This window comes from Peromyscus eremicus, chromosome 2 (genome assembly GCF_949786415.1).
Source record: "Peromyscus eremicus chromosome 2, PerEre_H2_v1, whole genome shotgun sequence".
NCBI lineage: Eukaryota > Metazoa > Chordata > Mammalia > Rodentia > Cricetidae > Peromyscus > Peromyscus eremicus.
Genome location: NC_081417.1, coordinates 54804808 through 54819942, shown reverse-complemented (window position 1 = coordinate 54819942; position 15135 = coordinate 54804808). Strand labels below are relative to the sequence as shown.

Here is a 15135-nt window from a genome sequence, read left to right as displayed (position 1 = left end):
CAGGGAACCAGGTAGGCGGACTGCAGACCTTCATCTTCCTCTGTTCTCCAGGCCCAACCCCTCAGTCTCATCTCTAGCTTTGCAACAGAAATCCTGCTACAGCCTCCCCTGCCCCTAGTCCTCATCTACTGTGCATCTCACAGATCTCCCTCCTAACTGTCCTTCCCCCACTCATTGCTTTATCCCATCCCCCGACTCCAGCAGGCAAACATACCCTGCTAACCCAAAGGTCACTCATTTCAGGGAAGCTGATAGGCTGACTTAAGATCTTCTCCTCTCCTTCTGCCCCTCCATTCCTAACCCCCCTCAGTCCCATCCCCAGCTCTGTAGCAGGACATCTGCTGCGGTCTCCCTTTCCTCTCCAACTCCATCCCCAAGGACCACAAAGATCTTCTCCTCCAACCTTCCCTCTCCCAGCTCATCCCAGTATCCAAGCCTCCAACACCTGCAGGCATTCCCTGAGCCTCAGAGCCTGGGGACATACCCCTCAGACCCCTAGCCTGTCCCCATTCTTAAGGGTCAGCTCCCAATATCTAGAAATACATTTTACCTGGAATCCCCAGTAGCCACAACTATCAGGTCCAAAGAAAATTTCCCACTAGGCAACACATAGCTATCACACTCTTCAAAAATCTAGAGAGGAAACCGAAACCAAGGAACCAAACACCCACCCAACAAAGACAAATCCAGAAACCAGCACCTAGACCTATAATCATCCCAGTTCCAGATTCCTAGAGGCCAGTGTAAAAACTACAATAATAGCCAGGGCAATACATCTCCATAGAGCCCAGCTATCCTACCACAGCAGGCCTGAATACTCCAACTCCAACAAAGCTGAAACACAGAAAAAAATTAAAATCACCTGTATGAAGATGATAGCAGTCCTTAAAGAGGAACTCAATAAATCCCTTAGAGAAATCCAGGAAAGCACAAACAGTGGAAGGAAATGAACATAACTATTTTAAGACCTGAAAGTAGAAATCAAATCAATAAAGAAAACCCAAAATGAGGCAATTCTGGAAATGAAAAATTTAGGAATTCAAACAGGAACTACAGAGGCAAACTTTACCAACAAACTACAAGAGATAGAAGAGAGAATCTCAGGTGTTGAAGATATGATACAAGAAATGGATATATTGATCAAACAAAACATTAAATCTAAAAAAACTCCTGACACAAAACATACAGGAAATCTGAGACACTATAAAAAGATCACACCTAAGAATAATATAGAAATAGAGGAAAGAGAAGAATCCCAGCTCAAAAGCCCACAAAATATTTTCAACAAAATCATAGAAGAAAATTTTCCTGACCTAAAGAAGGAGATTCCTATAAAGGTGTAGAAGCATACAGAATACCAAATAGATTGGACCAGAAAAGAAAGTTCCCTTGGCACCTAATTATCAAAACCCTAAATGTACAGAACAAAGAATATTAAATATTATTAAAAGCTGTAAGGGAAAGAGACCAAGTAACAAATAAAGTAGACCTATCAGAATTACATCTGACTTCTCAATGGAGACACTAAAAGCCAGAAGGGCCTGGACAGATGTGCTACAAGCTCTGAGAGACCACAGATGGAAGTCCAGACTACTATACCCAGCAAAACTTTCAATCACTATAGATGAAGAAAATAAGATATTCCATGACAAATAAATACAGAGACCCATGGCCAGATACTATGCAGACAGAGAGGGGAGCCTTAGAACACACATCTCTAAATGAGATGTCTCCATCAAATACCTCCCCTCAGAGCTCAGGGCATCCCATGGAAGAGGAGGCAGAAAGATTGTAAGAGTCAGAGGATGTGGAGGTCACCAGGAGAACGAGGCTCTCTAAGCAGGGCTCATATGAACCCACAGAGCCTGAAGCAGCAAGCACAGGGCCAAGACGGGTCTGCACCAGGTCTTCTGAGTATATATTACAGCTTTCAGCTTAGAATTTTCACAGGACTCCTGAGTGTGTGAACGAGTGGGTCTCTGATTCTTGTGCCTGCTCTTGAGGCTCTTTTCCTTCTGTTGGGTTGCCTTGTCCAGCTTCAGTGTGATGGATTTTGTTTTATCTTTTATTTTGTCATGTTTGGTTGTTATCTCTTAGAAATCTGTTCTTTTCTAATGAGAGACATAAAGGGGGTGGATGGGGGAGATGGGTAAGGACTGGGAAGAATAGAGGGAGAGGAAACCATAATCAGGATATATTATGTAAGAAAAGAATCTATTTTCAATAATAAAAAAAAAGAGTTTGGAGGCTGGAGAGATGAGATAGCTCAATAGGTAACTGATTGCTGCAAGCATGAAGTCCTGGTTCAGATCCTCAGAACCTATAGGAAAGCTGAATACAGCAATGCTGCATGTAACCACAGTGCTGGGCCCCCAGACGGGAAGATCCCAGGGCCTCCCCATGCAGCCAGTTTAGCAAAAAAGGAAGCGAGTTCAGTGAAAGACTCTGTCTCCAAAATGTGGGAAGTGATTGGGGAAAGACATGCCAGTGTTAACTTCTGACCTCTACACAATGACACAGACAAGCACATGTGAACACACACACACACACACACACACACACACACACACACACACACACCCTCTTACCAAATGTAGTTGGGCCTCCATACCTACAAGTTCTGCATCCATGTATTCAACTCATTCTGAATAAAGATTTATCAGTAATTGTAGTAGGACAGGCCCATAGGGTTGAGGAAATTGCCCCAGACCAATAGCCAGGGCATGCACATAAAGTACTCCTTAAGAGCCAATCTGGAGTCTGCCTGAGGGCCTAGCAACAGGAGCTGTCAGAGTTCCTAGTCGCTGTCAAGTTCCTGATCATGGTAAGTCTGCCTGAGGACCTAGTAACAGTCCGTGTGATGTCAGAGTTTCTGATCATGCCCACCAATGAGGGATGACCACATAGACTGGGCACTGGGAGAAGGGTATATAAGGCCTTCCCTGTTATTGAATAAAGGAGTTGGTTATTTGCTTTCAATAGACACCTGGTGTCTGAGTCGTTGATGCTGTGCCTTCTCACCCCCTCCCCCGAGGGAGCTGTCAGAATCCAGCAACAAGTAATAGCACATATTAATATTGAACACATGCAGGCATATTTTCATGTGTGTGAGTATGTGTGTGTGGTGTATGCATATGTGTATAGTGGCTTCATGTGCTTGAATGTTCATTCACAAAGACTAGAGGAGAATATTAGGTGTCTTGCTCCATTACTGTCCACCTATTCCTTGAGACAGGGTCTCTTTCTGAATCTAGGACTAGGCTAGTGGCCAGCAGGCCCCAGAAGTCCTCCTGTCTCCACTATGCCCCCTACACACACACACACACACACACACACACACACACACACACACACACACACACACACACACCACAGCACAGCACTAGGGTTGCAGACATGCGCATGACCACACACAGCTTTCTGGGTGGATGCTGATGATTTCAACCCAGTGTTCCTCAAATTTGACAAGCGGTGTTCTCACCCATTGAACCACCTCTCCAGTCCCCAGATTTTTTTTCTTGTCATTCCCTAAATGATATAGTATAACTATTTATAAAGCATTAGGTATACTGCAAATAGATTTCCATGGGCATATATGTTGTGTGACACTATTCCTGTGCATATGCGAGCAGACATGAACCTCTCCAGATAGGAAACCAATTACAGACCAAATTAATGACACCACCAAAGTCCAACTCGGTGAACCAATGAGCTTTATTGGGGTCACTTATAGGAGCAGAAATGACTCAAAGACAGCTGCATCAACAAAGTCCACCCCATCACGGGTGACAGCTCACAACAGCTGGAAATCTGGTGCTCACTGCATGACTCACAGGCAGCTGAATGGGTTGGAAAGTGTCCCTTCCAGGTAGTTTAGCTGGTCTTTGCCCCTTCCAGACAGCTTGGATCACCTAAAAGCAACTTTCAGTGGTTCTTATTGCTTATATATACTTTGTGGAGGGCGATAGTTTATCTATTTGGTTTCAGGGATTTCCTGAAACTTTTGAGTTGTTTGTTTCCTGAGCTTAACCTAAATGGGCTTCTTCCCTGTGGGATGGAGGACATCACCTTCTTTTAGCACATCCTAAGGAGCTTCCTTCCAAAATAAAGTATTCCAACCTGGGGGAGATTGCTATAGAACAAATGGTTTGGAGACAGGCTTCTAAAGAAAGAACTCGGGTTAAATGAGGCCACTGATATGGGCCCTGAGCAAATATAACTAGGGAGAAAAGGACATAGGTGGGTACAAAGGAAAGAAGGCAAGGGTACAGCAAGATGGTGGCCATTGAAAAGTCAGGGAGAGAAGCCTCTAGGGAAACCACATCTGCCAGCACCTTGACCTTGGACATTAGTCTCTAGAACTGTGAGAAAAGAAATCTCTGTTAATCAGGCCATTTGGTCTGCAGTCTTTGACACAGCAGGTTAGCAGACTAGGAGAGCATTCTACACACTGACTCAAATGCTAGAGTATCCCAAACAGTAGGTAAGGTTTAGCTTTGATCTGGAAACCTAGACAGCTCAGTGGCCCTAGTGGTGAGGGAGAAGACAGTGGCAAAGATGTTGACTTTAAAGGTAATTGTTTCATAAAATAAAAATGAAAAAACAGTCTTTTTAAACCTCATGTAGCCCAGGCTGGCCCCCAATATGCTGTAAAGCTATGGCCAGCTTTGAACTCCAGGTCCTCTCACTCCTGCTTCCCAAGTGCTGAGATTACAGACAGGTGCAAACCATGACTGTCAAAACAACAGTCGTTTTTAATATCAATGATAATCAATTATTTAATTTATGTCCTTCTAAGTTTACTACTTGAGTTTGAAGAAAGCTTTTGGTGACTTTTCATTGTGGGAAGTGAAAGACTATCTTCTAAGTAGGAGTTTGCAAATAGCTCTTTTTAAAATCAGAATAAAGAATAGCCATGCATATATTAGTTAGGGTTGGTCTGTCAAGTTAACTCTGAAATGATGGGAGATCTAAGGACATATAAGAAGGGAACTTTCCTAGCACAGAGGACGGTGGTCCCTGGAGGGGTCTCTTAGATCACCTCCATATTTATTAACATGTTCCACAATGTGAAAGTATCATTTATGTCTCACTAAACTCTGAACACAACCACAATTAAGGGGCCATGTCTTAGCTAAGTTGGCTTAGTGGCTAGTGGGATGTGAATGAGTGTTGAATAGACTCCCTGTCTCTGTGAGTGAAAGATGAGGCCCAGAGAAAATGCCATACTGTAAATTGCTATTTGGGGAAGTCTGGTTGGAGTTGTTATAGATCTTCTAGATAGATAACACAAAGGCTTGTTTTTTAAACATTATTTTAAAATAATTCACCAGATTACAACCCATGACATCAGTTGCCACTGGGCCACTTTATCAGGTCTGCTGCCGGCTCAGTCTAGCTGACAACTGGTGTCTAGTTCCTAGACAGTGCTGGCTCTCGCTGAGTGGTAACGCAGACGTCTGTCTGCTTCTTTTGCTTTTTAATGGTATTTTCTCTTAAGAAATTGTGTGCTTCTCCTTCTTATGAGCTATAAGCATCCCAAGATTCCTTGAAATGCTGATTATTCAGAAGAAATTAATACCTCTTCAAGCTCCTCAGTGATATCACACTACTGAGAAAACACTTTATTTTGAAGAAACACCTGCTCCATGGTAGAGAGGCACAAAACAGTGACTAGAAAACAGGAAAAGGAACACGGTTCTCTAGCTTACTCACCTCCCAAAACAGACAAAATGCATACACACATATCTCTATCTTCAAAGTTTCTTTACCAGGGAAAAGTCAACAGTCTAAAGAGCATGTCTTATAAGGGGAGATATCTACAGCTTGTTAGAGAGGTCCTGAGAATCACTGCCTTTCATTAACTGTGGAGGATGCAGAGTGGATGGAGGGAGAGACTGGAACATGAGCATCATTACCTTTCATTAATTATGAGGGATACAGAACAGGTGCAAGGACAGACTGAAGTAGGGCCTTTCATCAGAAGGGGTTCATGTGCATGTGGGCTCCATGCAAATGGGTTTTATTCAGGTACTCCCCAGTTCTACATAGTCTAAAGAACACAGTGCCACCCATGAAGGAAGCAACAGCATCCAGGACCCCAGCACTGAATTGCAGCATGTCCACATGTGGCCTCTGTGCTCTTCCTGGGACCTGGGGACAGCTAATATCAGTGGCTATCATGACAAATTCCTGCAACACTTTGTATAATGCTGTGTATACAACCGATTGCAAAATAATAAATGCAAAAATAGAAGGTGTCTTGTCAGTGCAGCTTTGGACAGCTGAAGAAGAGACAGTGAAAACCCTGGTGGGTACTGGGATGTTTTTTCAACCATCCTGTTTCATTTTACAGCAATTTCTGTAGTGCATACAAACCACGAAGGAGATGAGATTGACAGAATCACAGGCATCTAAGAGAAAATTGACCAGTATATCAGATTGAATAAGATGTAAGCGGCTGGGAAAATGATCCTGGAGTATTTATCAATGGCGTGCGTGTTGATCCTCATGCTCACGTAGCTGCCTCTCTGGCTTTTCCTCTGGGGAGAGCCCCTCTCGGAGGCCAGGGTCAGCTGCACCATCATCCTGTCAGGCTTCTCTCCATTCTCAGGCATGTAGCCACCCAGGTCATTCACCTCCCCGTCACTGTAGCTGCCGTCCAGCATCACTGCTCGGGGCTGGGGCAGTCCGCAGGTGCAGGAGATCTGCAGACACACAGGGGCATGTGAGCTGAGCACCATTCCTCAGAGGCCCGCCAAAGCACTGTGTACGAAGGGGGTTACCCTCCAGCCTCTTTTAGTCCCAGTTTTGGGGGAAAGATAAGAAAAATGGTGATGGTGTCACTGTAAACATCCTAAGACAGCTGTGAGCACAACACTGTGTCAAGAACTTACCAGCAGCCTCAAGATCAGGGTTCGAGCGCTGGCATGGTGGTGATGAGAACTGGGTGTTGAACTAATGTCTACATGTTGGCACACTGTTGTACCACAGACCAACAAGACTAGCAACGGCTAGCCCTGTCCTCTGTGTCCCCTTTGGGGACAGTGGGCACAAACCCAGGGCATTGTACATGTTAGACAAGAGTGCTATCCTGAGCTACCCCTTTTTTCCTTTTGAGACGGTCTTGCTAGTTACCCAGGCTGGCCTCCAACTTGTGACTCCCTCCTGAGTAACTGGATCACAGGTTCGTGACACCACCACACCCGGCAGCAAACTTTTCATTAAAGTGTTTACAGATGGCATTATTCGGTGTTTGTCATGAGGGCTGGGATTGAAAGACAGCACTTTGGGAATAGTATATGGCAAGATATGGCTGGAAGAGAGAGGCTCTAAACTGTAGGCTGGGAAAAGGGAGGAAGGGCGGGAGGAAAGACAACTTAAGGAATGATAGGAGATAGGAGGTCATGTAGGAAGGAAGGGAAGATTCCTAGGCGGAAGTATGGTTGCTCCTGGGAGGGTCTTTTAAATCACCTCCATATTTATTAATAATATGTTCCACAGCATTAAATTATCATTTATTTCCCTCCTGGGATTCTCTCACTAAACTCCGAACACAACCACAATGAAAGGGACCATGTCTTAATTTGGTGTAGTGGCTGCTGGGATGTAGATGCTGAATGAAAACCTTTACTGAATGAAAGATGTAAACGTCAAATATTCTTGACCATGGTTGGAAGTAAGCAGAGACGAGGCTATCAGAACCCCTTTTACAGGGAGGGGGGACCTGCCCACAGTCCCAAGGCTAGCCCCGCCCCCTCGATGTCACGGTAAAGTCACCTTCTCTCGAAACTTCCGTTCCTTCCGCTCCTGCACTGTGGTCAGATAGTTGACAGCTGCATACTCCAGTACCGAGAGGAACACGAACACGAAGCTGACCCAGAGGTAGATGTCCACGGCTTTGATGTAGGACACTCGGGGCATGGAGGCGTTCACGCCTGTGATGATGGTGGACATGGTCAGCACCGTGGTGATGCCTGCCATAAATGGTGAGAAGTAAGCACGTGCTTGCTTTTACCAAATGCTGTAGGCCTTGTCCCTCGGTGTCCCTGCCTTTTGTTCGGCCTTGGCTTGGACGGCCAGGACCTGCTCCTTTCTGGGGAACTCCTCCTGTCTTTGAGAGCTAGCTGTCATGAATCTCTCCCTGCCCCTCTGCCCCTCATCTCCACTTCCTCCTCTGCACACCTGGCATATCCATTACAGCACCAAATCACATCCTTTCTGCAGAAAGGACCAGGCATTTTGGCACGGAGGTATTTCCTTCCATTCTTTAAAGAAAGGACATAGAGATCTAAGCAACCATGTGGTGAAGGAAGGCATGAGGTTTATTTCAACACTGTGTCCTTGGTGTCATGAGAGTTCTGTATCCCAGGCCTGGCTCTCCAGCTGACAGCCACCCCTCTGGACCTGTGTGCCCATCCAGCAGGGGTTCTGTCATCCTGGGCCTGTCTTTCCAGCTGGCAGCCTCCCCCCCACTGGACCTGTGTGCCCATCCAGCAGGAGTTCTGTAATCCCAGGCTTGTCTCTCCAGCTGACAGCCCCCCCACTGGACCTGTGTGCCCATCCAGCAGGAGTTCTGTCATCCCAGGCCTGTCTCTCCAGCTGGCACCCCCACACACACACTGGACCTGTGTGCCCATCCAGCAGGAGTTCTGTCATCCCAGGCCTGTCTCTCCAGCTGGCACCCCCACACACACACTGGACCTGTGTGTCCATCCAGCAGGAGTTCTGTATCCCGGGCCTGTCTCTCCAGTTGACAGCCCCCCCCCCCCCCGACCTGTGTGCCCATCCAGCAGGAGTTCTATAATCCCAGTCTTGTTTCTCCAGCTGACAGCCACCCCACTGGACCTGTGTGCCCATCCAGCAGGACTGCCTTGAGCACCTTGACATTAGTTTTATGAGGCTCGTTTTATGTATAGGAGACAGATTTTAATACGAGAGCACACTTGAACTCAGCACTGTAGCTGTTGGAGTGGCAGCTAACTGCTGGAGAACGGGCATCATCTGTGGAAGTTTGCCCAGGATTGCAAATTAAGCTCAGAAATTTGCTTGGAAAACATTAAATCACAGAGGACTGGGGTTCCCCTAAGGGCCCGCTCCAAACCGTTTCACTGAAGCCTGGTGGGTCACCTGTCACTTGCAACCTGAGCTGTCTGAGCTGTAGCGGTGGTCGTGACTGAGTGGGCTCCGTGTTTAAGATAAGGATGTTTGGTGGGGTGCTGAGAAAGGAAGTGAGGGGGTGCAAGAAAACTCAGGGATTCTGGCTGCAGATATGATGAAACCCAAGACTTTTCGTTTTTAATAATTTCCTCAAGGATTTTATTGCAAAGATCTGCCGGGTCATCTTTGAGAAACACTGTTACAAAATACATTATACGGACCAGCAGGGAAAACACCCAAAGACTGGGAGCCCCTGCCCAAGACCACAGTGAGCTGCTTGGACGGACAACCACTGAGGCCTGGGCAGATTCCCATGTGGCACTTAGATTGTGTGGTGCTACTTGAATCAGTACCTTGACTCATTTCCAAGTTACGCTGTGAAGAGGAGTACAGGACCTGCTTGAGAAGGATGAAAGGAATGCCTTGGATTTTCAGACACATAATACACACTTGAGATGGTCCTTACCTAAGGGGACTCTGGCAGGCACAGCTCTGCGGTCGATCCAGAAGGACACCCAGGACAGCATGACCATGAGGGTGGCAGGGAAGTAGGTTTGGAGCAAGAAGAAGAAGATGTGACGACGTAAAGTGAAGTTGATGTACAGACGGTTGTACCAGCCTGGGGGCAAAGGAAGAAGAGAGAGCATGCAACATAGTTGCTTGACTTCTTCAGAAAACAAGTTCTATTTGTCCAGTTGTGTCTTAGATCTCACACTGGAACCATACCTTAAACAGTGGCAGTGACATGTGGTGGCCCTCATGACTTGTGTGAACCCACTGTAAGGAATCTCTGTCCCCTTCATAAACACAAAAGGAACCCCTTGAAAAAAATCTGATTTCTCAAACTATGACCAAGGACCCGTCAGCCTCACAGTCACATGGGAGCTTCTTAGAAGTTCAGCTATAGCTCATGGGTAGAGTCCTTGGCTAGCATGCACAAGGCCTTGATGTTGGCCCCCTCCGCCTTCCTTCCTTTCTTCCCTCCCTCTCTCCTACCACACTCCTTAGCTGTAGCCCAGACCGCTGGAGCAGAATCTTTCTTGAGTAGCAGCCTCATGTGGTTTGTGTGCATAGCAAAGCTCGAGGCAGTGACTTAAACAACTCCCTTTACTTCTTTCCTTTTACTTTTCTCTCTTATTTATTTATTTATTTATTTATTTATTTATTTATTTATTTATTTATTTATTTATTTTGAGGCAGGGTTTTAGGTAGCCCAGGCTGGCCTCAAACTCATAATGTAGCTGAGAATGGCCTTGAACTCCTGAACCCCCTGTTCTACCTTGCAAGTGCTGGGATGATGGTGAATATCCCTATGCCTGGCTCCCTTCCTGGATTTTTTTTATGGGAAGAACTATGTTTTGAGGTATAAATAGTCTTGTATCTAGGCACAGAGTAACAGTTACCGGTCTACTGTGCTTTACTCTGCCCGTGTGGTTTTCATGAGAAGCAATGTGTGTGAAGAGGGTGCCCAGGGCTGAGAATCAGTGAGACCTGGCAGTGATAACTCAGGATTCGGTGTCCAGTGAGTACATTGCATGGGACATGCCTCTTGGTACCAGCAAGTGACTGCAGAAGGACTTTCAGAAGACTGCGACCCAAATAACTAAGCGTCAAGGGTGAGTGGGTCAGCGTTTGAGTTGGATTGCCACACTAAACTGGACTACCAGTGCTCTCTAATGGGTCAGGATTGCTCACAAGGTGGAGGTCCAGCAAGGGAGACTGCAGAACCTTCTGAAAGGTGGGTGATCAAAACAGAAGCAAGGGATGGAGAATGTCAACCCTTAGCTGTTTACCAGCACAGGCCAGCAGCTGGGGAAGGCCACAGAGCATAGCCTCGAGCACCAGGAGGGGACAGAACCTGTACAGACCTTTGACTCATAAGGCCACAGCCGGGTCCACATGATGACTGGGGTCATTCTGAGGGGCGTGGGTAGGAGTGGCACACCCAGGGAGACAGAGAACAGCAGTCGGAATGAAACTTGTTTGTTTCTATAGAGGCTCTGATGAGCATTTCAGGGATGTAGTGCCAACTTAATGAGGCAATCATCTCAAATAAACCTACTCTCATGGCTTACCTTTGAGCTAATATTTCCCAGGTAATTATCTCTGACACATTGGTGGGTCAAAAATGACCTACAGAGCTAGTTGCCTTGGAGCATACCTATAACTCCAGCACTGGTGATACTGAGCCAGAGGCCCAGCCTAGATACATAACATATATGTTCACCAGCCTGGCCACATAAGTGCGTAATGAGTTCACCTGCCTGGATACATAGTGTATAGTGAGTTCACCAGCCTGTACGATAGTATACAGTGAGTTCACCTGCCTGGATACATAGTGTGTAATGAGTTCACCAGCCTGGATACATAGTGTATAATGAGTTCACCTGCCTGGATACATAGTGTGTAATGAGTTCACCAGCCTTGATACATAGTGTGTAATGAGTTCACCTGACTGGCTACAATAGTGTGTAATGAGTTCACCTGACTGGCTACAATAGTATACAATGATTTCACCAACCTGGATACATAGTGTGTAATGATTTCACCAGCCTGGATACATAGTGTATAATGAGTTCACCTGCCTGGATACATAGTGTATAATGAGTTCACCTGCCTGGCTACAATAGTATACAATGATTTCACCAGCCTGGATGCATAGTATATAATGAGTTCAGAGTAGCATGGACAATGGTTTCCTGTCTCAAAGGAAAACAAGTCACCCCATCCCCACCCTATTCATACTACCCACTAGACTTCATTTAAGACTCTGGTCTTCTGTTTCAAAGCTCTGTTCACTTGGTATGACCACCAAATCACACACTTCCTAAATAGAGCCTGAAGCATCTGGCCAAGACGAGGCCTCCCTGGCACTCAGCGCATGCTCCGAGCTCACCTGTACTGCTGTAGAAGGCTAGTTTTGTAGTGGTGTGGAATTCTTGAATGAGGAACTGGGAGAGGGAGATCCTCTCATCTGTCTTTAAGGAGTCGTTGCCTTTTTTCCAGTATAGCATGAGGTCATCTTCTGTGTAGGCATCTGGGAAGATGAGAGTCAGTGTCAGGCACAGGGCGACACTCAAGCCAGACCCGCCTGTGGGCTGTGTGACACTGGGTCCTAAGCCACACAGACTACTTGGCTTGCAGTAAGATAGTAAACTGCAACCTAAACAATACAGACAGACCACTCTAGTTTGTCCCAGTTTCTCAAAAGTTATCAGAGCAAGGCTTCCAAGTTCAAGGGCTCACGGATTCTGTAAAAAGCCTCACCCCACAATCCAGCTGCAATAGCTAGGTTAAACCAAATGATAGTGTTGCTTGTAGGGCAGAGATAGTTCAATGCTGGCAAGATTTCCTATGGCTCGGCTTTATAGATTAGGACCCAATCAGCTCTTTCTTCTTTTGTACAGGGTAATGATTCACCACTTGAGGGTCAGAGCGTGACTCACTCTCAGGCAGCATGAGTGAAGGATGGGCTTTTCCTCAGGCGATTGTGCCCACTTCCTCAAAATAAGGTGGGAATGACTATGGTCACCACCCTCTCAGAGGCTGCCACGTGCCCAGCACACCCCCTTCAGGAGAGGCCACTGTGTCCAACGGCATGAGCACATGTGCTGCTGGACGTAACTGAGGTGAAACCTCTTGGAGCTGCAGGTAGCATCTGCCTATGTACAGTCTGGTCTTCCAAGGGCTTGCTAAGCCTTGGCTGTGTGATAGGAGACCTCACGTGTCAATGGCTCGGCTCTGATACACACAGATATCAAACCAGATACTAGCCTGTAAAGGCGTTTTCTAGAGGTGACTAGCATTTCAACCGGTAGGCTTTGGGTAAAGGAGATCATCCCAGGTCACCCGGGACAGCCTGATGCCAGGAGGTGAAAGGCAGGGAAGGCAGAGCAGAGGCCCTGGGAGAACTGTCACCTGCCAACCAGAGAGGTGTTTGGAAGTGCTGGTGCCAGGCTGCACCTACTCACAGCTTTCGATTTCCAGGGAGCAGGTCTGCGTGTCCAGGGGGAACCTGCTGAAGTCCATGTTGCACATCGCCGTCACCGTGACTCTAGAAACAAAAAGACACATGGCTTCAGCTCCTGCTGAAGACAGAGGCGAAATGATAGGCAGACAGAAAAGGCCCCGCTTCCTTTCTCCAGTCCCTAAGCAGCGCGTTGACATCAGGACAGACCCTTAGGCATGACGCGCTCTTCAGAGTCCTCTCAAGGATTTATGTTTAACGTTAGGATCTGTGCAAGGCGATTGAGTGTCTCTGCTAACACCAGCACATTCCAAGGATCTGGAGATGCAATGTCAACATAACAGTGTAAAAGACACACATACACACTTTTCATTTAAATGATTGTTGAAAGAATGAATATTCCCAAAACAGAAGTATCCAAATATTTCCCTCACTAATAATATTTCCCTCACTAATAACTACTCAGAGCTTGCTGCTTCTTAATGACATTAGTACACTGTTAGCTGTGCTCCTGATGTTGATGGCACTTACTTGTGTCTAGTAGGACATTGCAGAGCAGTGGAATTCACATCTGACACTGGTAAGTGGTGAAGAACCTGAGACTAGATAACTATAGGCCTAGGGGAAACCTTACTATTATTATTCTGCTAAAGGGACATAGCAATAAAATGACTCCTGATGACATTCTGCCATACCCATAGGTCAGCGCCTCACTCAGTCCTCACCTGAGAAGCCTGCAGTAGACAGCAGTTACCAGAGTCCCACAAACAATGTACAGAGAGTGAGAGACTTTGGAGCACTTAGCCCTAAAAGGAATGTCTTTATCAGCACCCCCTCCCTCCAAGGCTCAGGTATCTATGCAGAAGACATTGTAAGAGGCAGAGTGGTGGATGACTCCAAAGAAACGATTTTCTAGACATAACAGAACTGATTCACAGAGACCGTGACAGCCCACACAAGACCTCCGTAAGTTCAAACCAGACAAAATCCCAGCACTGAGAGAGGGAAGAATGCCCTACCACTAACCGAGGAGCTTTTGCAATTGATAGCCGCTGGGAAAGGGAAATCGGTGTTCTCCGACGGAGTGTCACTGAGTACATCAACCACACTTCAGGGCACGCCCCTTACCCAGGAGTACTTGGTCAACACGAAACGGAATCTACGGATTTGTGTGCACTTTTTGTTTCGTTTAGGTAGTTTCTGTCTTAGTGGATTTTGTTTTGATTTTTATAGTTTTTTTTTGTTTGTTTTGTTTTTAGAGAGAGAGAAAGAACATGAAGTTGGACGGGTAGGGAGGTGGGGAGCTGGGGAGCTGAGAGGAGCTGGGGCAGGGAAAGAATAGGATTAAAATATATTGTATGGGAAAAATAAAAGCAAGTAAACAAAGAGAAAAAAGCATCTAATGTATGTGTTTAAAATGGCATGGATGTTCAGGAGTTATTCATCCAGTATTTGAGAGCTGTACCCAAATCAGGAAGTAGAGTGTGTACATCTTGGGCAAATGAGTAAAGTCCTACATAATTCTTCCTTATCTCACTTCTTACTTATTAACATTATTAAAAGCATTGAAGGCTGGAGAGATGGCTCAGCGGTTAAGAGCATTGGCTGTTCTCCCAGAGGTCCTGAGTTCAATTCCCAGCAACTACATGGTGACTCACAACCATCTGTAGTGAGATCAGATGCCCTCTTCTGGTGTGTAGGTGTACATGCAGATAGAGCACTCATATACATAAATAAATATTTTTTTTAAAAGAAGCATTGATATACACTCTTTTGTCAGCTAAACAAGCAGACTCTTGCTGTGTTTACTGTGGTCTCACTTTACAGAACTTTTGTTGATGGCAGAATTATAAAAACTGGTAAATGGTTTCACATAAAAATAGTAGAAAACGGTGTTGTTAAAGTACATGGAAGTTATAGGTAAGGAGTGCCGTGTATTTTATTTCACTGGTAGACCAGATGCTTCCATCTTAGTTCTCTTTCCCATTGCTGTAACAAAAGACCTCAAC

At 46.0% G+C, this 15135-nt stretch overlaps 1 protein-coding gene across 1 annotated transcript in view; it reads right to left on the bottom strand.

The window, feature by feature from the left end:
- Positions 1 to 3823: 3823 nt before the first annotated feature.
- Positions 3824 to 15135, bottom strand: part of Gabrr1 (gamma-aminobutyric acid type A receptor subunit rho1) — a 29108-nt gene continuing 17796 nt past the window's right edge. Inside the window, exons 6-10 of the mRNA XM_059255787.1 lie at positions 13131 to 13213; positions 12056 to 12196; positions 9626 to 9778; positions 7780 to 7976; positions 3824 to 6707 (exon numbers count right to left, since the gene is read on the bottom strand). Of these exons, the coding sequence (XP_059111770.1) occupies positions 6414 to 6707; positions 7780 to 7976; positions 9626 to 9778; positions 12056 to 12196; positions 13131 to 13213 (868 nt within the window). The 3' untranslated portion in view covers positions 3824 to 6413. The remainder of the gene's footprint in view (positions 6708 to 7779; positions 7977 to 9625; positions 9779 to 12055; positions 12197 to 13130; positions 13214 to 15135) is intronic.